Raw genomic sequence first — 27,278 nt, 5'->3', positions numbered from 1 at the left:
ATCATGGATTAAGATAAAATTTTCTCTTGCTCCATGATAGCTACAAAATTTTATCTCACACATAGTTAATAAAGAAATGGATAGGACAAACAAATGTTAAATATATTTGAAGCCTCGTGCCTGGAGGAGAAGTCAATTGAGGCTTCTTTTATAATGATAGTCGATACGTGATATAGGTATACTTATTTAGCCTCAATTGTTCCGTTTCGTGGCCGCTGGATAAGACTGTTATGGCCTATCCATATCTTTATTATCTATGATCTCACACATTTAATAAATAATAGATCAAAGATATCTAATATCAAATACCTTTACCTAATAATATTAATTGAATATACTAATAATTATAATTATCAGATTATTAAATATATTAAGTATTTTTTTAAGTATAATTTAATAATTTATAATAGGTAATTTATTACTACTCATAAAACGCATTGTAGAGCATGATTAAAACAATTATCTGTGAAAATAGAAAATATTAATATTATTAATATTATTTGGTCAATGTGGCGATACTGGGAAATTTTCTATTTTTCGGGATTCCAATAAAACCAGGGGGTAGCAAATTCTAAAAATAGCGTAGCAAAATTTTGATACTAATTTTGAGTTGTTTGGAGAAAGTTCCGGTGTTACTTCAAGACAGCACTGGCATGTTTTTTTCCAGATTTCCAGAAAAACCAAATTGTAGCATATTTTGTAAATAGTATAACAAATTCGTAGCAAAATATGCGTGATTTAAGGTTGTAGCACTAAGTGCCGCTATCAACTTGACGGACATATCATATTATTGTAATTAAATATTTATATATTGTAAATTAATTAGTAGTATGTTTTAGCCGATTCATAAACTACTCCCTACTCACTACTCCCTGAGCCGTCGTCGTCCCTACTCCATGAACCGCCGCCGATCCTACCCTACCCCTTGACCCACCGCCGCCGCTGTTCCTACTCCCTGAGCCCCCGCCGATCCTACTCCTCACTCCTTGACCCGCCGCGATAAAATGTTACTGCTTGAAGAACAGTTGACGACTGACTTGCCATATACTCATGCCCTATACATTTTAAACACTGCTGCAACACGTTTGTTTATAGTGGAGATGAATCTCCCTCCCATATTATATTAAAATACTTATTATATAAAAAAAAAATTATTTCTTAAATTTTATTTAACAATACATAAATCAAAGAAATTATTTAGAAATATAATTGTTTTTATCTGCCATCATAGTTGTTTCATCGAATGATATTGGCAATGGTGGTGACGACAATGGATTAAATGACTCAAAATAATCCTAAAAATTAATAAATTTATAATTAGGCTTTAAATTTATTGTTTATTTTTTTTTACTTTTAAACCTCTTGTTTCTTCTCTGTCTATCAAGGGTCCATCGTATTCATCATTTGGTTGTTTGTTTGTCTGAGGCGTAAAACTCTGCGTAAATGGTGGCGAGAAGAAATCTTTTGAATCGTAGTTTTTTTCAACTGCCTAATATAGACACAGTTAGTTTAGTTTAAATAACTAAAAAATACACATTCATACTTTTAATGAATTATCCAGTTTCTTCATCCAATTGTTTGTTAGATGACTAATTGCGAGTAATTTTATCTGATTTATAAAACTCTGTTTATTCTTTAGTACATATTTAGAAATAGTTCGATATGAATTCCGTTGATTATCGTAACTATTTATTTGAGTGTCTCAAATTTGTCAATATTAAAATCGGTTTTGAAATATTCCGTTAACTGATCGAGTTGTAAAAGAATCATTGGTCATACGACCGTCATTTTTGTTGTTATGGTTTCAAAGATGGTCCATTCTAAATTTTGAAGTGCCATAAGATTTATTCGATTCAATAAAATTCTACAGCCTTTTTGAGTTTTGGATTCAATCACTAGCATAGTCTCTCTTTTATACTCCATACTAGAGAGCCAAATAAATTAATTTTCCAGAAAAATAATTCTTTTATATTTAACTGAATTATTGAGATTATATAATAATTATGATAAAATATGTCCTATCAATGAATAAATGCGTTTCAAGAAGTCCGCGGAAATATTTACAAAACGTGATTGAGTAATTGAATATGTATTGAAACATTGAATTCTTGTGCAGGATCGATGCCGACGTGTAAAAACTTACGATTTGCAAAGTCCAACAGCGACCAATAGCGGCCTTACTATGTACTAGGGACTTGGGTGGCGGAGGCTTAGGGAGTAGTGAGTAGTGTGTAGGATCGGCGGCGGCGGGTCCATGAGTAGGGTGTAGGATCGGCGCGGCGGTGGCATCAGCATCAGCTGCGGCGGTGAGTCAAGGGGTAGTGAGTAGGATCGGTGGCGGCTCAGGGAGTAGTGAGTAGCGAAGTAGTTTTTGAATCAGCTAAAACATTCTACTTATAAAATTATATAGGAATATTTTATTAAATTTTTAAACACATTTAGGTACTATTGAAGATTTTATAAATTTTTTTCTAGAAAATACTTCTAATATCAAATTTCACAAAAACTTGAACATTAAATTTGTAAAAAAATATATGTACATATATGTACATATGCATTAATAATTAATAATTTTATATACCTATGCAGTTATAAAAATTTATTTAGGATCTTGTATCAAGATTTCAACCATTTTTTCCTTTCAAATGGTGTTATATTGACACTTATAAAAAAAAAATTTTAATTCAATATTTCTATTCCTATATCTAGCTCATAAAAAGTGAAATTAATGTAAAATAAATATATAAATTATATAATAAGGGTTAAATATCTTATTAAATGATAATTCAACCATTTCGCGAACATTTCAATTTTCTACGGTTATTCGTTTTTTAATTATATTTTTAAGATAAATAAATCGATTTTATCAAAATGGATTATATCTAAAACTGGTTTAGAGTAAAAACTCTAATTTTATCTTGGTTATTAAGCGAAGTAATGGAAAAATTTACTTTTGATCCTCAAAGTACTAACTAGATTTAATTAGAAAACATTTTTACTACCAGATAAAGTGATGACAGGAAAAAACACACATCATTCTAAAATAAATACATCCAACGCTGTGCTTTTATCTAAAATATTAATATTTTTCGACAGTTCATTAAAATTGCCTATATCAAACCCCCTGAAAAAGGGTGTGTGATGTCCTCTTACTAACAAAAAATGTAGACATGCTACAAGCTTCATATTTTGATGTTTCACATCTTTTAAAAAGCATACAAAATATTATAACTGTCTGTGTATTTAAAAAATGATTAATAATTGTAACGCTGTATGTTGGTTTTAAATAACTAATAACAACTTCGTAACGTAATTGATAAATGTTGAAAAAAGTACATTGTTTGAGACCATCAGTATATGTATACGAATTTGTTAGTAATTCTGTATGGCGTTAATACGATTTTCTGCGTGCAAATCGTGCCCATGAGACGAGTGGATGTGTCTGTGTAGTATATGATTTTTATTGAGTGTGATGATGTGGTTAGTGGTCATATAGGAAGGGGAGCTTGTTCTCATGTACAGGCATGTATGACACATTTCAACGCCTCGACGGTTTAGCTTATCGCCAAAACCGTAAAACGCAAATTATTAATTTATTACTAAGTAATTCTCATACCAACATACCGATTGTTCCGATGATTTCGATACTGAATTGAACGTCTCTATATGTTTACTTTGTTTCTTACGAATTTACTTTTCTTTTTTTTTTCATCTGTAAAAGCTAGCGTAATCGTAATTAAATGTTGAAATTTAAAAATACAAAAAAAAATATAGATACAATTTTTATAGACAAAGCAAATAATCTAAACTCATTTTCAAAAACAATGTAGCGTAATTAGATTATACGTTGTATTAAAAAATACGTGTTTTTAGAGTGAAAACGACCTATTTCAAATTCCCTGAAAAATATATTTCAGTTTTTTGTTTCACTCTTGCACGTAAATTAATAATATTAACAACGCGTCAACACTCAAAACTCAGAACCAATTTTTGAGAGACAGAAGAGTTCTGACATATTACGAAAATATAATAAATAATAAATATTAAAAATAAATATTTCAGAATGTGACCTTTTTTTACGGTTGTGTAAAAATGTAGATAGCAAAACGCGTAATTTTAAATGCATATGATTGAGTACATAAAAAACATACATAATATAAATTATATATAATATAAATACGTCTAATATCATCACAAATTATATTAAAAATGTCATGATGTTCAATTAGATTTAAATATTATTTGCTATTGTAATTTGTAAATATCTTACATTCAAACTAGCAAGTACAATTTTAGTTATAATTCTATAAATTGGGTACTATATACTTTTAATTTTTAAATTTATAAATTTTTAATAAAGTATTTGATATAAATTTTGATTAAAAATATTTAATATTATTTATATTTTATATGAATATACTTTATTATACGAATAAAAATATCTAGAGGATATATTTACTATTTAAACAGGTATCAAATTATGGTTAATACTCGTCGAAAATTTTATATTATTTATGTTCAATAAAATATATAATTTATACCAATAGGCTATTGGCAATAGCCACGATTTAATACTTGTTTATTTTATATAATATTATACTTCATACTAAGTGTATGTATGTATATAATTGTACACATATTCAAATTCTTAAATGTACTATTTAATCCAACGTATCACGTATACCGTACTGTGTGTCCGTGTTATACATGTCAATGGACCGTATAAAGTGATAATTTGCCTACCAGCAGATGCCTAGTATTTTAATTGTATTAATTAATAAATAAAACACAAAATACAATTTAAATCAATGACACTTGCAAACGAATATTATTTCTAATTTTTGTTGAATGGTTTTATTATTTCTTCTACTACTCCGATACTCATATCATTTATCAATAGTGTACCTCGCCGTTCTGTTTGACCATACTTAGTTTGGGGTCTATGGGTTTAGTAAATTTTTAAGTGGGTACTCAGTGTACAACTACGATGCCAATACGTCATTATAATAATACCTATAATATAGCACCAACGTCAGTAAATCCCGATTACGACCGATTTGTATCCATAGAAGTTAATAAAATCATGAGCGCTATTTGCCAAAATGAACACTCAAATGTAAAATGGTATGAGATGACCCGAAAAACATTTCACACACAGTCATTGGGTCATAGAATTATGTTATTATATTAATTAATATTATTATTGTTATTAAAACTTTAATACGAAAACTAGTAGTGATAACAGAATAAATAACATCGCGAGTTAAAAAGTGATAGCCAATATTATAATATGTACGAGATCGTACATAAGAAAAATAATATAATAATAATAATAATTGTTATTTATTACCTATCGTTCTATGACATGACATTTTACATGACGTTTTTGACTCGCCAATAATATTATTAATATTCTACTGAAACCAGCTGCTTCAGTCTTTGTCGTTTGGTTAGTTACATTTAAATCCACCGGAAGCGCTCTATGCTGTTGGGTATTTGGCGGAGAACATATGATTACGGGGAAACGACTTTTTCTTCTTTCGTCACGCAACCATGGTTAGGACCTATTGAGTATTGATTATTATTATTATTATTAGTAGTAGTAGTAGTAGTACTTAGTAGTAGTGGTATAGACGCGTGTGCTATCTTTTTCCAAAAACATTGTTATCTTTGTTGTTGGACTTCTCTTCCATCTCTCGATCTCTCTCACACACACACACACCCCCGCGTCGCACTGTTAATACGGCCGCGGTACAGACGGGCCGCCGACTGGGCTGATTTCCGTTTTCGGTGACTGAGTGACTATTATACAATTATTATAGTATACCATAAAATATATTATGCCACGAGAAAAAAAGAAATGATTTTAGTACCATATTATTGTACAATATTGTAGATTATACTCGACATACAATGACAACATTGATGTCATTATACAGTACACCACTGCCCGGTGTCTGACCGATTACTACCGCAGCTATTCTATAGGCAAAGCCAGTCCACAAGTATAAGCACTATAAGCCATAAGATCTATGCGGAGATCGCAACGCCCGCGCCGACGCGCAATCAATATTCGCACATTGCACGTTACTAGCGAAACTCGTTTTTTTGCGCGGCCAATATTTATCGGGCGCGTATTATACACTCGTATTGTTCGCCGGACCGAATGGCTGTCCTTGCCGGCCACCGCTAGTAGCCTGCAATAGTGCTGAATACTAAAAATTCGGCTGGCCGAATTACACGTCGCGTACTCGAGTACACCTTAGTGGCGGGGACGACCGAACACGTCGGTTGAATTTATTGATCGCCACCGTCGTCCTCGAGTTGTCGTTGGAGTATACGCGTTGCTCCCGTTGCCCTAATTCCACGTATTTGTATTATATTTTTATAACCCTTCCAAAGTGATTCTTAATATTACATTATTATCTATTTTAACATCGAACTTAATATTTGCCAAGGTGTACTCCAATCATGAATTAAGTTAATATTTCATCTTGATTCGTGTTTCCAATCGAAACCGAGATAACAAAAAATTACGATATATTTATTTATTTATTTCTTAATTGTTTTAGACTTGAAAACACATAGGTAGTAGATAGCCAGATAGGTACTAAACAATCAAACATGATACCGGTTGGTATATAATAATTGTATATTCATTTTATACATTTTATTGATATATATAGTATATCGTGTAGGACTATGTATTTTAAATTATATATTCAAGGGAGGAGGGAGATAAACAGTAGCCGGCGGAGTCAATAAAAACCTTTTTCCTAAACAGGTGGTTTCAATAATTCCCCAAGTACGGCACTGCTGTTACCTACTCAATAATCGATATACTTAGGTACCTACCGGCTACCATTATACACCGCCGTGTGAGGTACGCCAGGTACGGCATAATAATAATTACATAATATGTATAATAGGTGACAAGTTGAGTGTCTAGTGACTAGTTCGAATATTTAAGCATTTTACGGTACCTAGGCATCGTTAGGTTACATTTGAAAAAATTAAATTTTTACTCAACTATTAATAATGGGCAACAACTGTAATCGGAACTCGACTACCGAATGGGGCAAGTAGAGGTACAGGAACATTTTTATTGAGTAGACGCGTGTGTAGGTGTAATGTTGGGATTGAATGATTGCATCATGGTCATTCCATACGATTTTATCAACAAAAAAAATGTATCAAGTGTTATTTTTTTATTAAATTCATAATACACGATTTAAGGGAATACGTTTTTAACGTGGCAAATTTGGCAATGTACTCGGAATTATTCTGAATCCTAACTACGTTTCCTTCAAACTCGTATCAAGCCTAATATACCAACTATAAAATAAAAATATAATTACAATATAATATGGTATAATATTTTATTAAACTGAACTGTCATATTTAACCGAGTTTAAAGCGATTTGGAATAATATTAATACGACATCGTTTAGGTCAATTATTTTATTTTTCGATTCGTGAAAAGGTCTCTATTCTTCACAGCCGTACAAGGTACAAAGCAGGTATTGCGTTCGCATACGAGATGTAGAAGACGTATACGTTGGTGGGATTCAAATCTGTCGCCTGGACGGGTGCGGGGTGACACTATTTTTCATTCGAGTTCTCGAACCTTTGTCTCCCTCCCGTCAACAATTCATATTGCTTGTAACTGCAAAACATCGACACGCGCATGACTAATAGCGAGTCGGTCTGGCCGGACTTGATCGATCGACCAAACTGAACATAGATACGTAATTCTTCATTCTATCGTATATATGACGTGGCGGCCCACAAATGATAAAAACTTCATGAAATTGATAAAGGAACATTCGTTTACGTAGGTATATAGTTTATGTTATACAGAACAATAATACAACGATGACGTAGAGATTTATAAACATGTGTTCTCTGATACATTTTCGTTTTTTCTAACCTCACAATTCCGGTCCATAATCCATATTCCAGAGTCCGCACTCCGCGTCCAGCGTCCACTATCTAATACTCTTGGTACATACTTATTATTTTACTGCTCGTAAATAATATTTCACATTAATTTAACTTCAGACGGCGTGCCTACATACGCATTGTAACATTTACTGTTTTTGACAGTTTGTACAATTATATAGAAATAGTAAGTCGAGTGAGTATTAATTGTATTATATTATTATTTGTATGCATTTTCCTATACCAATTATGAATAATACACTTTACTTACTGTGCTTGTTTGCCTTGTTTTCTCTTAAACTATTATTATCTTGATGGATAGTATAAATGGTTGAAAATACTTACTTGCTTACTTAGCTCTTGTTAAGAGAGATTTTCGCCTTTATATAAACAATGTAGTTAGTAATTAGTTAGTTAGTTGAATTCTCATGAAAAGAAAATTAAATATTTAATCAATTTGATTAGTGTTTAAACTTTTTCATAAACCAATCGTACTGATTGTACTAAACTATGAATATTATAACTGTTTACTTAAAGAAAAATTCTAACCAATCTAATTGTTACAATATGATGTTACATATTGTGGTGTCTAACCTTCATTCAAAAGTGTAGTGACCGTTATACTTTTGAAATAATTTAAGGAGATAACATTACCAGTAGGGAGTAAACTAAAAATTATTAATAATATGATCCTGTTCAACTTTGGACAATTATAAAATAAATAATAATACCAGGTACTAACCTTTTATAAACATGAAATCAATAAATTTGGTCCTTAATCTAATGTGTTGAATATAACTTTATCTATTAATTCTTTTGGTTGTAGTGTGTGTTATACTTAGTATGGATAATTAATTAGATTAGCATAGTACTGTAAAACTCTGACGTCTTAAGTGTATCTAATGTGCTATTACTAAGCCATGAAATATTTTAGAGGCCTGCTAGTATAGTTAAAAATATAAATAATCTGTAATAGTGAAAATTGTTTTAAATGTTAGGTGTTGTACAGCGGAATACTTTCAATCTATTATAGTATTCTATAGCTATTGAAGCTATACTACCCACTGCAACTATAATTAATAAAAACTAGAATTAACTACTAAATATTGGATCTTATTACTTGGCATTATTTTTTCATTAGTTATGTATTATTTTATATTATTATAAATAAATACTGTTTAACTACTATAGTTGAATTTATTTAATATTAGTTTTAACTTGTTTATTATTATAATATTAAAAACCAAAATTACAGGCCATTAAGAGGTGTTAAAAGAAGAAATAACATTAATTTAGCTTGTGACTTACTGATCCCGTAATAATTTACTATAATTTTACACGATAAACTGAGATAAAAATATATCAATCCCAATCCTCCATATTAAATTACTTAAGTATGTTTTATATTGCCAAATGTTTTGATTTCAGATAATTATAAAACATGTGATGAATTAATTTAAAATATTCTACAGTTAACTTCATAATATAATAATTAATAAATAACGCAAAATATTTTATTCAACTTTTGGATTTACATAATTACTATTGTTTTGGAATAAATACATATAACTCTGTATATTGGAAAATATTTATTAAATTATTTTAGGCCAGACTTGTAATACTAATAATATTATATAATTTATAATAAAAACAAATAAATGCCTTACTGTAAATCTAAATTTTAGATCTTATGATATTATGTCATGTCTATATTTAATCATTTTAGCTGAGGAGAATGTATCGGATGATATTTCTGGTACAACTAAAATAAAACAATGTGGGTAAACAACAGAATTTTTAGTAACATATCTTTTTTAGATAATAGTATTAGGTAATATTTGAATCACAATTTTCATGCAATGAATATATGCAATAAGATAATATCATAATTATATAAGATTATGAAATAATTTAATAAATAAAAATAAAATATTATATTCACTTTAGAGGGAGTTCACCTATCAAAAATAAATTTGTTTGCTGTCTAGTTAAAAAAAGTAACCATTGCCAAAAAAGTTATTTTTGTCAACTTGAATATTATATAAATTCTCATTTTCCTTTTTTTATATATCTTAGGCATAGGCACAACTAGAGCTTATATTTTGGGGGGGGGCTAAAATTACCAAGACAACACATACCCATACCAACCATAATTTACATTAATAATACATATTACAAATTCAACTTTATAATTTTAATTTAATTTTAATACAAATTTTGTGTCTTTTGTACAGTACCCTTCTAAAATGTCTTCATTATTTAACGAGTTAACAACATCTCTCTCTATATTCAGAACTAGCAAATTTGTGAAATGGTCTTATAGTATACTGGTTCGTAACCAATTGTTGATACGCCTCACAGAAGTAAACGATCTTTTGCAAGTGGCTGAGCTTATGGAATACTTATTGCTACTTGTTACAACTTATAACGATTGAGATTAACATGTTTTTCAATCACTTTGTTAATATCATTAATATCAAAATCAGGTATTATGGTAATCATGCGGTTTCTTGCTTCAGTAATTTCTGATTTTAAAGCATGAATATCTATCATTAAAACAACAATTAAAATTACCATGAATGTATTGAGAAAAAAATATTATTGAAAAATGTAATAACCTTGTAATGGTTTAAAAAATATGAAATTTCAACAAAATCCATTTTAATAAAACATCAACAAAGCATTCCACGAGTAAATTCAAAATACAAAGTCATGTGGAAAAACCACTGTTATACACTTTCTATAGTTACACTGAATAACAAATAATTTTCAAACTTCATAATTATTTCGTTTAAATATTGAGATTATAGATATAGAAGATTAAATGTAATAAATATTTTATCACAAAAATCACAAAATCCTGAGATTCAATATTTTTTATCAGAAGAAGCTATGAAAATATATAGGGGCTAAGCCCACTAAGCCCCCCTCCCTTGTTGCGTCTATGAATTCTTAAGAAAAATGTTTACAACTTATTAGGTATTATCAAATCTTTAATAATGTTCTTTCTTTAAACCTATTAATAAAAAATATATTTATCATTTAATAGCAAAAATTAATTTAGTGGTTTTAAATGTCATTTATTTTTATAATTAAGGTTTTAAATTCATTTTAGATTCTGAGGGGAGTAATATTGTATATATTTTTTTTTGTCCGTCATCTGCTTGTGGAGCAGTAAAAATGCTAAAATCTTCAACTTCAATATCCTTTCTGTTTAAAAAATTAATATTGTTAGTAATTTGAAGTCAAAAGAAAAATAAATATTAATACTTTAATTAATATTTGAGAAAACAATATAATAATGAAAAAATGAGATTTTAACAACATTTATTTTGTTATAATTCAAAAAAAGTAACTAGATGTACTTGAAATGTTCACCAGTTAACATTTTCTACACATGATATTTGGACTTTTTTTAACTATTTATAGATAGTATCTACATTTTTGATATATTCACAAATCACAAATTCACAAGTAAAATAACAATAATATTATCTTAACTTTTTTTCTTTTAATTCAAAAAGTATTAATGCACTTTCTATCATCACCAAACTTGCTTATTTTATTGATTTATCTAAAAAAAATCATTTTTAAATTTTTTTAAATGAAACAATAATTATCTATAACACTTAAAATTTATATAGAAATGATGATTTATTAGTTTATTACTATTGCTGTGAATATATTGTAAAAATATATTATTTTTATCTTCTTGTTAGACACATTTTCTATAAAACATAGTTTTAATTAGGTATTAATGATTTTAATCTTGAAATTTTTATTTGTTTGGTATTTTTGGTTTATAATATATTATTGGGGGCAATGGGGGCATTTAAGGTTATTATTTTATATTTTCAATCATTTTTGTTTAATAAACTACGTTCCACGTAATATGTCATACTAAATTAATTATATTTTTAATTTAAAATATCTTAAACTTGATAGATTTTTTGATTTTTCAAATTATACTTCAAGTATATTTTATACTCAATTTGTTGAAATTTTAATAAATATAAGATTTTTAATGCATTTTGATGTATATAGTACGTTTTATACTTTTTTAATATCTTTAAGGTTTTTAGTTTGTTAAATTTACATTATTATTAACATTTTTACAATTAACATTTTTATTAGTATAAAATAAATATCCAATGTCCATATAAAATATGTACACCTATGTTACGATGTAATGGTTGTTAAAAAATAAAAATTACCGTTGAGGTTTTGAAAGTATAATTATTAGCAATAATAATAATAATAAAGTGCGTGTCGTTTAAGCATTGCTATTGTTGACTAACCTTTTTTGTTGCGCAATTGTGTGATCAGTTCTCATTTTGCCACCGTCACATTTCGCCTCATAATTCTTAATTTATTTTTCTTTTAAATCATATTTGAGAGAGATTTATCATTTGAAACTATCTTGGTACTTTTTAATGTAGTCAGTTTAAAGATCATATAATTATTACAAGCGTCTATGAAATTATATTTTAAAATAATGACAGAAATTCAGTATGTATACAACAAAATGGGAAATGGCTTGTTTTTAATAACTAGGGCTCGGATTTATATGTAAATACATATTTTTACTGTGACTTGATAAATTAATTTAGGTGAGTGATAAGTTCGTTTCGAGGGATTTCAATGAAATTAACTATATTTTATTTTACACGTTTATACATATTTCTCAAAATAATAATTTTTATAAATTTTCTTACATATTTCGACAATTTGTTCATTAAATGATCTATTTAACGTATTTAGCACGCGCATTTCACCGAATAGCAGAAACCACTCGATCAAAATTTACAAAAATAGACGATTTAATATCTACAGTTAAAAAACTATTTTTAAAAGCTCCTAGGCGTATCGAAATATTTAAAAATAGGTACCCAGATTTAAGCCTCCCCACAACCAATTGTAAACTTGGTTAAATGTCGCTAATTATTATGTTCTTTTGAATTTGAAAATTTAAAAATGCATGTTATCATAATTTGTAATCAAGATAATTAATATTTTTATTTTTTAGCTTTTTTTTATTTATATTTTATAATTTTTAATACGTTTTTTAAATAATTTTAATAACCTTATATTAGTAAAATACATATTTTGAGTTTTTTAGCACATATTTATGTACATATTTTGGTAGCATAAAAATACATATTTTGGTTTCATAAATACATATAAATCTGAGCCCTACTAATGACCATTTACACTATACGCCCTATTATACTTATAGATTATCGATTATTAAAGTGCGCCACGACAAACAGGTTAGGGTTCTGACCCTGGTTATAAAATATATTATACCTAGTCACTTTAACCAGTAATACATTGATTAATAAATAAGTTTTAATTTTCAATCATTTTAGTAAGTGTTATACAAGCACAATTGGTATACAGACCCTAAAATAAAAGTAGCACAATTGGTATACTGACCCTAAAATAAAAGTAGCACAATTGGTATACTGACCCTAAAATAAAAGTAGCACAATTGGTATACTGACCCTAATCAAAAATTGTGTGTTAGGCGCAATTGGTCCATGCCCGCTATAATATGACACATTATAATAGGTTCTATATTACTTTGTACGGTCGAGCATTAAAAGTGCAAAACGCCGACACTGTATGGTCAGGTAAAACTTTGGATTGTAGAACGTGGACACTTTGTACTATTATAAACCTACATAAAGTATACATATAATATAAATAATTTTGAAGTCATGAGCAATGTTATTAAGTTTAAATATTTTTTGGTAAATCTAAGTATCTTCTAAATTTCTACAAATCATATAGAACCTGCATTAAGTACCTACTAAATAAATATTGTATTGTTATTTCTTAATTGTATATGTTTAAATAACTATAGTATATTTCTTATTGTTAAAAATATTATTTTTTTCCAACAATATGATATATTGAGTATACATATTTCACAAATATTATAGGTACATACTATTTACATATTGTATTAAATATGTATTTTTGTGAAAATTTTAGTAGGGTTTTTAAAAATATTTTATACCGTTTGTATTTACTTTTTATTTTATATTTAAGTTATACAAGTTATACCTACATTATATATACTAAACTTAGTTATATAACTATAGACATTAATATATACTTAATGTATGTAATAGTACATTATCCGCATTCTTAAACTTTAATTTTTTAATTTTTATCTGACAGTTCAAAGTGTCTGCGTTATACAGTTTAACAATGGAAACTAAAAATTTATGAATTAATTGCTTTTTAATTGGATATAATCCATATTTATTAGATGTGAATTCTGACACTTGACAATTATTGAGTTTCAAATATAAAATATGGTATTAAAAATTATTTTTATTATTTTTATACCCTTCTTCTTTCTTTTGTTCGGTGTATCGTTTTTCAAATAGAATATATAATAATTTGGTGCTGGTTAACAAGTAATGGGCTTACAATAATCGTCGAAATAATTAGGTAAGGACGATAAGGTAATTCGTATCCGACCATTGTAAACTGCACCTAAAGTAGGTACAGGTAAACACAAAATCACATAATATGTAAACGGTGCCCGGGTAAAATCTTAGAAATAATAGTTATATTTTTGTAAAATTAAACAAAATTACAAATCTATAATTATAATCTCTAATTTATAATTTTAAAAAGTTCAATATTTAGAAAAATAATAAAATCACTTATATACGCGTCTACTAAATATTCCACGATCTCTTTCGTCGTCAAGCTTTGATTTCATTAAATAATTTAAAAAATACTTAGATAGATTTTCTGAACTAGAAATGGTATACCGTATAGCATTGAAAGGGTCTGTTTACCTAATTTATACTTTTTAGATATAGATAAAAGTTCGGGATCAGTTTACATAGATTTTCCGTATCATATTAGCTCGTCAACTGGAGGGAGTCCAGGGAATGATAGGTATCATTGTATACGAAAAACGATTCTGAACGGAGATGATTTTTCAGTCAATGATAATAAGTAGGATATATTATATTATTACCTATATTTAAATTGTAATATATCGTTATTTTACGTGATTTCGTAATAAATTAAATTTCATACGCTCATAACATTTTTTCTATAGTGACGCTGGAATTTTTTTTTTACTCTTAAAGGAAAACTTATGGATAACTTTGTATTGGGTTTTTAAACTTGGTAAAAATCACAAAAATTTTATTAATTTTCAACTCCTAAATTACTTGCAAATTTTCAGGATTTTGATATATTTCTTAAACATTTGAACTTTAAATGCTTATTAACAAAAATTGTGACTAACGATTTTTGATCTTTTTTTTACTACGATAAGTATAACTTATAATAAATATTGCATTAAATTTTAAATATTTTTTGAAATGCCAAATTTTTTTATCGGCATTTTAAGAAAAAAAATTTAGAAAAATCGAAAATTTCAATGGTTTATAAATAGTTTAAAAAAATTCTAAGTATTTACAATGATTCATTTTTGAGTTACAGCAAAATCAAAAAATCGATTTTGTCAAACAGTGGTTATGCGTAAAAATTCCCGTTTTTCCGTAATTTTTTCAGGGTTTTTCCCGACGCTTTTGAAAACTATTGGAAATTTTTTATTTTTGACCCCCCAAAGTACCTACCAACTAGATGAATTTTCCTTTTCAAAGAAGGGCTGAAGTCAAAAATCGAAGCATTATTACTACTCCAAAAAGTGATGACAGACGAAAAAAAAAAAAAAAACAAACATCATTGTAAAATCAATACATTCATCACTCTGTTCAGAATCTAAAATACAGCTTTATATATTTATGTGTAGGTACTTGTTGATAATAAGTATATAAATTTTCAACATTTTTGAGAAACCGCAGTAATAGCAAGTGCCCCCCCCCCCACGTTAGAGGAAATTATATGCTTGCCAACGTATATAAGACAAAATCCTAAATACGCCACTGATGTTGATAGTTCAAATGAGAAAATCCTCTTTTTATATGGTACCTATTTTCGATCATAATGTTATCGAATATAAATAAATGATAAATTAACCATTCTAAAATAAAATATTTTAAAATATAATTGCTAAAATGATGAATTTTAGGAATCAAAAAAATGCTGTAATCATTTGGAGTTTATGTGTCCCACCCCTCCCTTAGTTGCACCTATTTTGGTTTCCAATCTCCTAAAATTTATTTTATACACTTAATATTATTTCACTTCAGTCATCAAGTATTATAAAGTTATAAATAGTTGAAAATATTTCAATTCAGACAGTTATAAATTTGAAAAATGTTTTTATGCTAATATTATTGAAATAAAATTATACATTTATAGTGCTTATACTTATGGTCATTAATTATATATTATTAGTATTTATAATAAATTTTATGGCATTGAATTAAATGTATTAAAATCGAACACATTTTAGAGTTTATTCAAATCGAAGTGAAGTGTTATATTTTATAATTTATATATCATTATTGAGACTTAAAATTCTAATAAATTAACATTATTTTATTTATTATATATTAATAACTGACATATATTTACCATTTTTCATTTGAATGAATAATAATTATTTACAATATTATGTCGAATATTGTTTCCCATTAAAAATATCGTTTTTGCATCTGTAAAAGAAAATTATCAAGTATTTTACCCATGGACAGATGAAGTAATTGTCATTTTTTTACCTCTTTCAACTAAAGTTGGAACTATTTTATTTATACATTTTCTTATACTTTTATTTTTCCATGGTGTTTCAAAGAGCCTCAAAATGTAATAACTTTGTTATTAGTAATAATTACTGTTTTATTTTTAAATATTGCGGATGACACGACAATTCTCACCCAAGACAGTTCTTTAGAGCTAGCAATCCAAAATCTACAATCCTCGTTAAATGAAATAATTATCGGGTTCAAAAAATGGTAGTTGAATCTACACCCAACTAAAAGTGAGGTCCAAATATTCACCCTTAAAAAATATAAAAACCCCATAAACAACCAGGTCATTTAATGGAATAAAAAACACGACACAGTCAAATACCTAGGTGTCCATCTAGATGAAAACTTACCTGGAACACTCATATAAACAAAAACTCGTACAAGGCTATACAAGGATTAGAATTATTTACCCTCTTGTCAACACTACAAATCAAGTCATCACTCCTCCTATATACCTCAATAATCAGACCACTTTTAACGTATGCCTTCCCCATTTGGGTGGCAGCCTCACCCACTAAAATTAAAAAAATACAAACTCTCCAAAACAAATTCCGTAGGATTTGCCTAAAAGCTCCTTGGTTTATGAGAAATTGCCAAGTACACAATGACACTGAAACATCTCTAATAAATACCTGGATTAAAACCCAACTCAAAAACTTTCAAGCCAAGCTGAAACACTCTGACGGAGCCCGTCATTATCAACTAGGAAGGAAAACCAAAAATAAGCGATTGCGACCCCGACTGCCCCAAGACATCCTCCAAACGGACACTAAAAAGCCCTCATTGGTTGATGAAAATAATCAACTTTAATAATATAAAACTTAAAACCAAGAATTAACCTAACCTTTTATCACTAATATAAATGTAAAAAACTAAATTATAATTTGTAATTACTGTACTTATAATAGCACCCATTGTGCTGAAACATTTTAGTAATAATAAACGAAAAAAAAATGTTTAAATAATTAACACAATATTATGTTACTTTGTCACAAATAATATTTCATTAAAACTGTTAACTCTGTAAGTTCTCTTATACGTATAAACGGTACGGTTACGGTATGTCGACAACATTTAATCGAAATGATAACTAAATATAATTCGATACTCGACGTACATACCTATCCAATTCTTTTATACAATAATTTATTTTATCTTATCTAGTAAATGATTACTATGCAGCAGTACACATATTAATTGCATAATTTAATAAAGGTAGGTAGGTATATATTGCAATACAACAGTGGTGAACTGGCCCAGGTGGAGAGTGGGAGAAATTCACCGAGGCCGCTGCCATGAGAGGCTCCTTTATCATCGTCTACTTATAATTAAAATATATTATATTTGATTGTTAAATAAACAATAATACACAATCCTATCTATGGATAAATATAATTTCATAGTTAAATTATAAAGTATAATGACACGTTATGTCACCAACCTAGCTTATCTGCTTATCATTTGAAAATAATTTTACCTGACTGGCGCGATGAAGTTGTGTGCTACGCAGTGGCGTAATTGGGGTGTTGCAAGTGTTACATTTGCAACACCAAACAAATTTCAGGTGTTGCAATAGTGTCGTTTTGCAATACCAAAATTTTCCCTCCCATATCATTCATGTGGCGCACGGTAGCATATGAACGGTTGTACCTACCACTGAAATACTGAATTATAATATTTGTTATAGCCTATAGGTAATCGAGAAATCGTACTTGCAGTGTTATATGCTTAGTTATATAGTGTTTTAGTGTCATGTGGATAACGCATGATAAATCTTATATTATAAATCATTATTTGTTACCTACATAATATATATATTATGAACATGTTTCCTCTTTTAGATTCTAAACGAAGTGATGAATGTATTGATTTTACAATATGTTTTTTTTTTTGTCTGTCATCACGTTTTGGGGAAGTAATAGTGCTTTGCAGTGACTTCAGCACTTCTTTGAAAAGGAAATTGAATCTTGTTGGTACTTTGAGAGGCCGAAAGTAAAAAATTTCCCGTAGTTTTCAAAAGCGTCAGGAAAAACCCTAAAAAAATAACGGAAAAACGGAATTTTTTACGCATAAGCAGTTTTTGATAAAATCGATTTTTTTTATTTTACCGTAACTCAAAATCGAATCATTGTAAATACTTGAAATTTTCACAAAATGTTTATATTAGCATTATCTATTTATGATTAAATTTTCAAAATATTTTGACTTTTTTTAAAGCTATTTAAAGACAATTGAAATTTTCGATTTTTCTAAGTTTTATTTTTTTAAATAACTATCCAAGGTTAGGATCCAAATAATGTGCTATCCAAAAAATCTTTAAAATTTAGTACAAGATTTATTATAAGTTGTGCTTATTGTAGTAAAAAAAAATCAAAAATCGTTAGTCACAATTTTTGTTGATAAGTATTTAAAGTTCAAATGTTTACGAAATATGTTAAAAGTTAAAAATCCGAATACAAGGTTCTCCATAAGTTTTTCTACAAATAACTAAAAAAAAATGCCAGCGTCAATATAGAAATAATTTTATGAGCGTATGAAATTTAATTTTTTACGAAATCGCGTAAAATTACGATATATTACAATTTAAATATAGGTAATAATATAATATATCCTGCTAATTATCCTAGACTGACAAATCATCTCCGTTCAGAATCGTTTTTCGTATACAATTATACCTGTCACTGTCATTGCATACAAATTTAACACACCAATTATAGAGACCAACTCTCGATCTCTACTATACAGCAGAGCGATACCCACTTGCACACCTTTTTTTTTTTTAAATGTAAAATGAGGACTCCTAGTCCGCCCCTGTAATACATAATACATTTTTTTCGGTTTAAGGATTACTAATAAATCGCATAGGACATTACTACATAAATGAAATGCCTGTCAAATTATGAATTGTTTAATTGTTTTAACTGTTGATAGAATTATAAAATATTATTGATAAAATATTTATTAAATATTTGATTCAATATCATCATTTCGAATCATCTCAAAATAAATACATTTTATCACAATTTAAACCTAAAGATTTTTTTTTTTTTATTTGTATAATTGAGACAAAACAATAAATTTGAAATATTTGAACTATTATACTTTAATTAAGATCATTTGTGTCGTAGCATTCATTATAAAATCTTTTATCAATTATTTTGATCTTTATTTGATTACTATCTATGTCGTTATAGAGGTTAAAAATGAGTTAAAGATTTATAATAAAATTTGTAAGATTAATAATTAACTCAAATAAGTGTAATTTTATGAATGCTAAACCACATTTTACTGAATTATTCTGTTGAAGCTGTTTCAGTTTTCCACATCACTGATACGATGCGTCTTTTAAACTTTCAATTACATTTTAAAAATGTTTTAAATTATTTGTATAGAAAAGTTCGGAATTTTACCATTACTACCTACGTTTATATGCAGCAGTTAATGCGCATTAGAGAGCGGGTTTATATGCACCTAAAATATCAAGATTATATGTTGAATAAAATTATAAGTTAATGCGAATAAACATGATGGTATTCCATAAGACCATGACCAAAATAATTATAATTTGACATTTTAAAATTCCCCCTAAAATATTAACTTGCATTAAAATGTTTACATGGATTTCATAATCCCGGAGTAAGTTAATTCGATTTGACGAATCAAATTAAATAATAAATGCGCATCAGTTTAACGCGAATTCAAAATACGTTTATATGCACCTAACTCTCGGACTAACTCAATGCACATTAACTGCTGTATATAAATGTAGTACGTGTTCCCCACCTTGTAATAATAGGTCCGAAGAAAATAAAGCTCTCAAACATTCTAGGAAACTAAAATTATCCCTATCGGATAATACTGATGATTATAAAATTATGTAAGTATATCGTATATGTCGCAGCCATATCATGTTATTGTACATTTCACGAAATAGACAACGTTTGCATTCATTTCACGTACCTAATGGAACCGCGATTTCTCCACTAACCTAACGTAATTACTAATTACACAATATGGACTATATTTTATAAAAAGGAAACCTTTATAATTGTCCTCAACGCAATTTGTATTTATTAATTATATTAATAATTATATTCCATATAGCTAACTAAAAAATCTTTTATAATTAATTTTATAAATTTTATTTTATTATTATTTTTAAGAAAATATTTTACAAATAAGTAGGTACTTATTTAAAAAAAGAAAATTATTAAGCTTACAATTTATTTACAATTAAATTTATTAGGCTTAGGTTAGACTAAAGAATATACCTATGCTATTAGCTTGGCGTGACAATTCTGTTATCTGTTTTGTCATAAATGATAGTCACAATATTATTTGCAGGTATTAGGTATCTGTTTTATAAACATTGTCATCAATCAATAATTGTTGATAATTCCACCTTCCACCAATGCATAAAAATTTTCATTTTGCTAAGATCGTTCAATGCGAGTAAAAATTTATGAGCATATGAAATTTAAATTTTTACGAAATCACGTAAAATAACTATATATCTTAAAACGATTTAAAATATTTGTATTGTTATTCAAAAAGTATAAGTCGTAGAAACTTCAAACTTTCATCAGTAGTTAAGATTGGCATTTTCTTTGCATAATTTAGTATACCTATAGTATTTATATATAAGATAAATAAACTAGCATAATCTGTGATACTAAGTACGGTATCTATATGCAACCTGTCCTAAATCCTACTTGAAAAATAAATTACTTGTATCAAAAAAAAAATAATATATATTACAATTTAAATATATATTATATAATATATCCTAGATTGACAAATCATCTCCGTTTAGAATCATTTTTCGCATTCAAATTTAATGACATCCATTATAGTGACCTACTCTCCACCCGTTAAATAACAGAGCGATATAATGTCACTACTAGACACCGTAAGGAGGACAACACTGAATAATTTTGAAATGGAAACAATCAAAACATAAACTAACAGACAAACTTCATTTTTATTACAAAATTCTTGAAAACAATTTACAGTTGAAACTCAAATACAAATACGAATGTAAAACTGGAAAATGATATGAAATATAGACATAATATATAAACAGACGATAAGAAATAATAATTATGATAAGCCATAAAAGATAGTACCTACAAATATACCAGAATGTTTTGTAGAATATAAATGTACCTATATTATAAGTGTGACTAAAGAATACATTTGTACAACTAAAAATTTGCTCCTTTTCAATATGAAAAAAGTGGGTATCGCTCCGGTGTAGGTATAGTAGAGATGGAGAGTAGGTCACTGGTCGTGTGGATGTGTTAAATTTAAATGCAATGACGGGTATCATTGAATACGAAAAACGATTCTGAACGGAGATGATTTGTCAGTCAATGATAATTAGTTGGATATATTATATTATTATTACTTATATTTAAATTGTAATATATCGTTATTTTACGTGATTTCGTAAAAAATAAAATTTCATACGCTCATAAAATGTTTTCTATATTGACGCTGAAATTTTTTTTTTCAAACACTTAAAGGAAAACTTATGGAAAACCTTGTATTAGATTTTTGAACCTTAAGTATAAATCACAAAAATTTTATGAATTTGCAAATTTTTGTGATTTTAATATATTTTGTAAACATTTGAACTTTAAATGATTATAAACAAAAATTGTGACTAACGATTTTTGATTTTTTTTTTACTACGATAAGTACAACTTATAATAAACCTTGTATTAAATTTTAAAGATTTTTTGGATAGCCAAATTTATTTTATTGGCATTTTAAGAAAAAAACTTAAAAAAGTCAAAAACTTCAATTGTCTATAAGTAGCTTAAAAAAATTCTAAATATTTTGAAAATGTCAATATATTCATATATTTTCATTCATTATTCTATGATTCGTTTTTTAGTTACAGCAAAATCAAAAAATCGATTTTGTCAAAAAGTGGTTATGCCTAAAAATTCCCGTTTTTCCGTAATTTTTTCAGGGTTTTTCCCGACGCTTTTGAAAACTATTGGAAATTTTTAATTTTTGACCCCCCAAAGTTCCTATCAACTAGATGAATTTTCCTTTTCAAAGAGCTGCTGAAGTCAAAAATCGAAGCATTATTACTACTCCAAAAAGTGATGACAGACGAAAAAAAAAAAAAAAAACAAACATCATTGTAAAATCAATACATTCATCACTCCGTTCAGAATCTAAAAATATGCATTTCTTATGTATTTTTAATATTTTTATACGTATATAAAAACAATTTATACGGGATCTTGTAGTAAAATTAAAAATTTCAATTGTTTATGAATTTCTCAAGAAGAGACAAAATACTTAGAAAATTATAACAAATAAACTTGAGAAAAAATTTCAAGTTTCTGTAGTTAGAATATTGAATTATAACAAAATGAAGAAATTAATTTTGTCGAAAATCTGTTTAGGTTCCCGTTCTTTATTTTTCCTAAAAATTAAAAAAAAGAATTTTGGAATTTTCAATTTTTGATCTAACTTTATTCACTTTTCTACTAAGAAATATAATATTGAAGTTGATGATTCCGGCTCTAAAATATGATAACAGACTAAAAACACTTCATTCTTCTTCATTCTTTAACTGAAAATAAAATTTGTTTACATTTTTTATTTAATTAAAACTGTTAGTTATTATTATTATGAAGACTGAACCTTCTTGGTTTTGCACATTCATATAATATACATATATTACAGGCTCGTATCTAAGGAAGGGCATGCCCCCTCCCCCCACCCCACCCCGTTAATATATTCTAGATCCGCGCCTGGTTTATTATATACCAATATAGTGCTTCATAGCTTCCGAATTTTTTTAATATTTTTCATCATAATATAGATAACTGCTTATATTTTTTTTTATTTGAATGTTAACAATTTCTTAGATTTTCTTTTAACCGTAAATTAAAGATTAAACCCATGAAAACATTTTTCATCTGCGCAACTTAAAAGCTTGACAAAAATGTAGATACTCTTTAAGAACATTAATTGTGAAAAGTAACATTTTTTTATGAATTCAAACATAATTTTATTTAATAAATTGGTTTCAAATATTGTATAGTTATGCTTTAATTACCTGTGTTTACTATGTAACTAACTAATATTGGTAATATTTTAATGGAAAATGGAATATAAATTAATGAATAATGATACTTACCTTCTGCTTATTATTCTTATTAATATTAACTGTACTTGTATAAAACAAAATAATTGTTTATTAGTTATTAATTATACACAAGTACATAACTTATAATACTTAAATGTTACAAATTTGCTTGAGCTTTAGATGATAAAGGTTTATTAAATATATATATATAATATATAATATAGTCTTATTTGCATAGAACCTATAGATTATATTAGTTATTCAATTTCAAAATCTTAACCTATATAATGTATATTTGAAATATTTAGCAAATTATTTATATTTGCATACTCCTTATTTCAGCTTATGTTGTAGATTATCATGTTTAGAAAATTATTAATTATAAATTGGACAATTAAATTTGTTATTATACCTAATATATGGGTATAATGACAAATATAATATTTTACACTGTATTGTTTTGATAAACCCATATTTTAACACTATTATGTACTAATCACTTTAATTAAATGGCAATTTATTTGTTGAAAAGCCATGATCAGATCAAATCAGAGATATTATATCTATTATCTGCCCATAGGGGTTTTAAACTGTGTCCTGCAAGTATAATACCACAATTTTCAAATAATATTATTTTTTCTTTTTAAATGTTGGTATTTCGTTTCATTTTTTTTTTTATTTCCCTAGGTATTTAAGTCTAAATTCTAAATAATGATAAAAATTTTTAAAAAAACTTTTTGATACATTCTAGGTAAAAATGTATTAAAAATCATTTAATTAGCTAATTTGAATGTGTTGTATAAAAATTGTTTGTTTAGATATTATGAATTTTCAATACAAATTATTAAGTGATTTAATTTTAATTTCTTCAACAATACTAAATATTATATATTTTTTTTTATTTTTTTTAGAACTAACCAATAGTAATTGGTTAAGAAAACCAATAAAAATATATTGTTGGAAAATTAAAAAATTTGTCTGAAAAATTACCAGCAATGGATCAAAGAAGGAAAAGAAAAAGGAACAATTCAAAACGAAAATATTTGTTTAATGTTTTTAGTGGTGTGCTTGAAATTTTAAAGTCCGGGCCACCTGATAATTTCCCTAATGATGCTCTTACAATTAAGTATATTGTTGGTTCACATAGATCATCTCCAGTACAAATTGACTATTGTCGTCTAGGTCAATTTATGGCTACACCTAAACTTTCATTTAGACGATATGAGAAATTAATTATTTTAATAGCAAAAGAAATTAAGACTCAAATTGGAATAGAACTTATTATGCATGCAGATATTTTTTCACTATCTATTGATTCTTTGCCAGACATTGATGAATCAGCAATTTTTATTCGGTATGTTGATGATTATGGTATACCAGTAAAACGTTTTCTGGAAACTATAAATAAAAGAGCAGATAATACTTCACAGATAATGGATATACTCCATATGGTACTTGACAAATATAATCTGAACCAAAAAGGTTTTATGGGATTATCATATGATGTTGATAGTAACTTACCAACACAAATTTCTGATTTAAAGTCTAGTCTAAAAGCAATTAACAAATTTGCTAAAATTATACCATGTTCATCGGATTCTTTAAGATCAGTTATGAGTAAGGCAGTATCTACTATCTATGAAGGCAATACATTTATTACAACAATTGATGAACTATTTAACTTTTTATTGACTTTTAAATATCAGTGGGATCAAATACAATTTTTGTTGACAAATCTGTGTGATATTCAAAATTTAACAAAACAAAGAGTGAGTCGATATCTTAATGGAAATTGGTCAACAATTGTAAATGCATTGTTTCAAATTTCTGAAAACATGTCTTTTCCTGAAAAAGTTCGTATCCAAGCTTATGTACTTTTGGTGAAGGTTAAACGATTGGAAACATGTATCTTAACAATGTTTTGGGAAGAAATTACGGAACAGTTTTCAAGATATGAAGATAGGTTACATTTTCATGTGTCTACTGAAATTGATTTCTATGAGATTTTAGAGGTTTATCAATTATTAGTAAACCATTTAAATGATTTTCGAACCGATGAAAAGTTTCTGAATTATAAGACTCGTGCATTTCAAAAATCTAATATTCTACATTTCAATAATCAGAATTATATAGAAGAACCACAAATGAGATTTCCTGTTAATTATGTATATGATGCTGATAAATTTAAAATCAACACTTACTTTTCAATAATAGATAAAATACAATCTGAATTTCATTATAGAAAAATTATTTATGAAGATTTAGCGTTGAAATTTAATTTTTTGAATAAAATGCCAGAAATAACAAACACTGAATTAATTCAGAATCTTGAAAATCTACTACAAATGTACGATGAACTAACATTCCACATTGATGCCGAATGCATGGACTTAAGACAACTTTTCGTAAGACATTTATCAAGAAATAATGATTATCCTTCTTCTATTAAGGGAGTTAGTACTTTTATAAGACGAAACGGATTTAAGGAACATTTTTCACAACTTTTAAAAGTAATAAAAATGGTACTATGCATTCCAGCTACCAATTGTCCTACTCAACAATCTTTTTCAGTATTGAAAAAAGTTAAAACTTCCATGGGATCAATAAGGAACGAAGAAATCTATAAATCATTATTACTCATAAATATGGAGTGGAAATTTTTTACATCATTGGACTTTGATCCTGTTATTGAAGACTATGCTGCAGGCTATGAAAGTGAATAATTATAATAATTAAGATTAAGTATTTATAAAACCAGTGGTGTACTCATAAATAATCTTTGGGATATACTCTCCTCAGTTCCAGCCATAGAATGCTGAGGCTTTGGCAGTGGCCCTAGGGTTGCCAACTTTCAAATTGCAGAATTTAGAATAATTTTTTTATACATAATTATTATACTTACCATGACTTAATGAAAATGTTTTAACTAACAAATTATATTGACTTTATAATTAATCTTTTACTCTAATTTCAAAGCGTTGTTAAACTTGGAACAAATTAAATAAATATAGAACGATTGGCAATTTTAGATACCCCTGCATATTGTCTGTTGCACCACTGTATAAAATTATTAATTATAGTTAAGTTGAATTTTGTTAAATAAATAGAAAAATTACATTTGTATCCTGAAAATATTTTTAATACTTATTACACAATCCATTTAAATACCTTTTAAAATGTTAACACTTTGTTAAAATTAAAATTGTTCTATTGTTTTTTTTATTGTTAAGAAATTTTTATAACTTTTTTATACTTGTCAATATATTATGTTTAAATTAACTAAAGAAATAGACATACTAGTTCAATTCATTATATTTACTGATAAATTAAAAAAAAAAATTTGTTCCCTATTATAACAATAACCTAAACCTTTTATATTTACTATACTTTTGAGCTTTTTCATTTTAAGCTACCTTACATAATTAAACATTTTATATAATAAAATGCACTGCTACTTTCTATAAGTTTTTCAAAATTTGTAAAATATCATTCATTATTTTTAAATATTAAGATCTAATAGATTTAATTGCACACAA

At 27.2% G+C, this 27,278-nt stretch overlaps 1 protein-coding gene and 1 pseudogene across 2 annotated transcripts; one reads left to right on the top strand and one right to left on the bottom strand.

Annotated features, from left to right (window-relative positions):
- Window positions 1-496: 496 nt before the first annotated feature.
- Window positions 497-2,183, bottom strand: LOC132925128 (uncharacterized; annotated as a pseudogene).
- Window positions 2,184-7,894: 5,711 nt separating this feature from the next.
- Window positions 7,895-27,123, top strand: LOC132926872 (uncharacterized). 2 transcript variants are annotated; one of them, XM_060991292.1, is made up of 2 exons: window positions 7,895-8,128; window positions 24,654-27,123. In XM_060991292.1, exon 2 carries the CDS (start codon window positions 24,738-24,740, stop codon window positions 26,463-26,465), a length of 1,728 nt encoding a protein of 575 aa, XP_060847275.1. In that variant the 5' UTR covers window positions 7,895-8,128; window positions 24,654-24,737; the 3' UTR covers window positions 26,466-27,123. The 2 variants fall into 2 exon arrangements, with proteins under 2 accessions (XP_060847275.1, XP_060847274.1); XM_060991291.1 differs by having other exon boundaries at window positions 7,895-8,137.
- Window positions 27,124-27,278: the final 155 nt, after the last annotated feature.

The sequence above is a fragment of the Rhopalosiphum padi genome, chromosome 3, assembly GCF_020882245.1.
Source record: "Rhopalosiphum padi isolate XX-2018 chromosome 3, ASM2088224v1, whole genome shotgun sequence".
NCBI lineage: Eukaryota > Metazoa > Arthropoda > Insecta > Hemiptera > Aphididae > Rhopalosiphum > Rhopalosiphum padi.
This window is presented reverse-complemented; position numbering and strand designations above follow the sequence as displayed.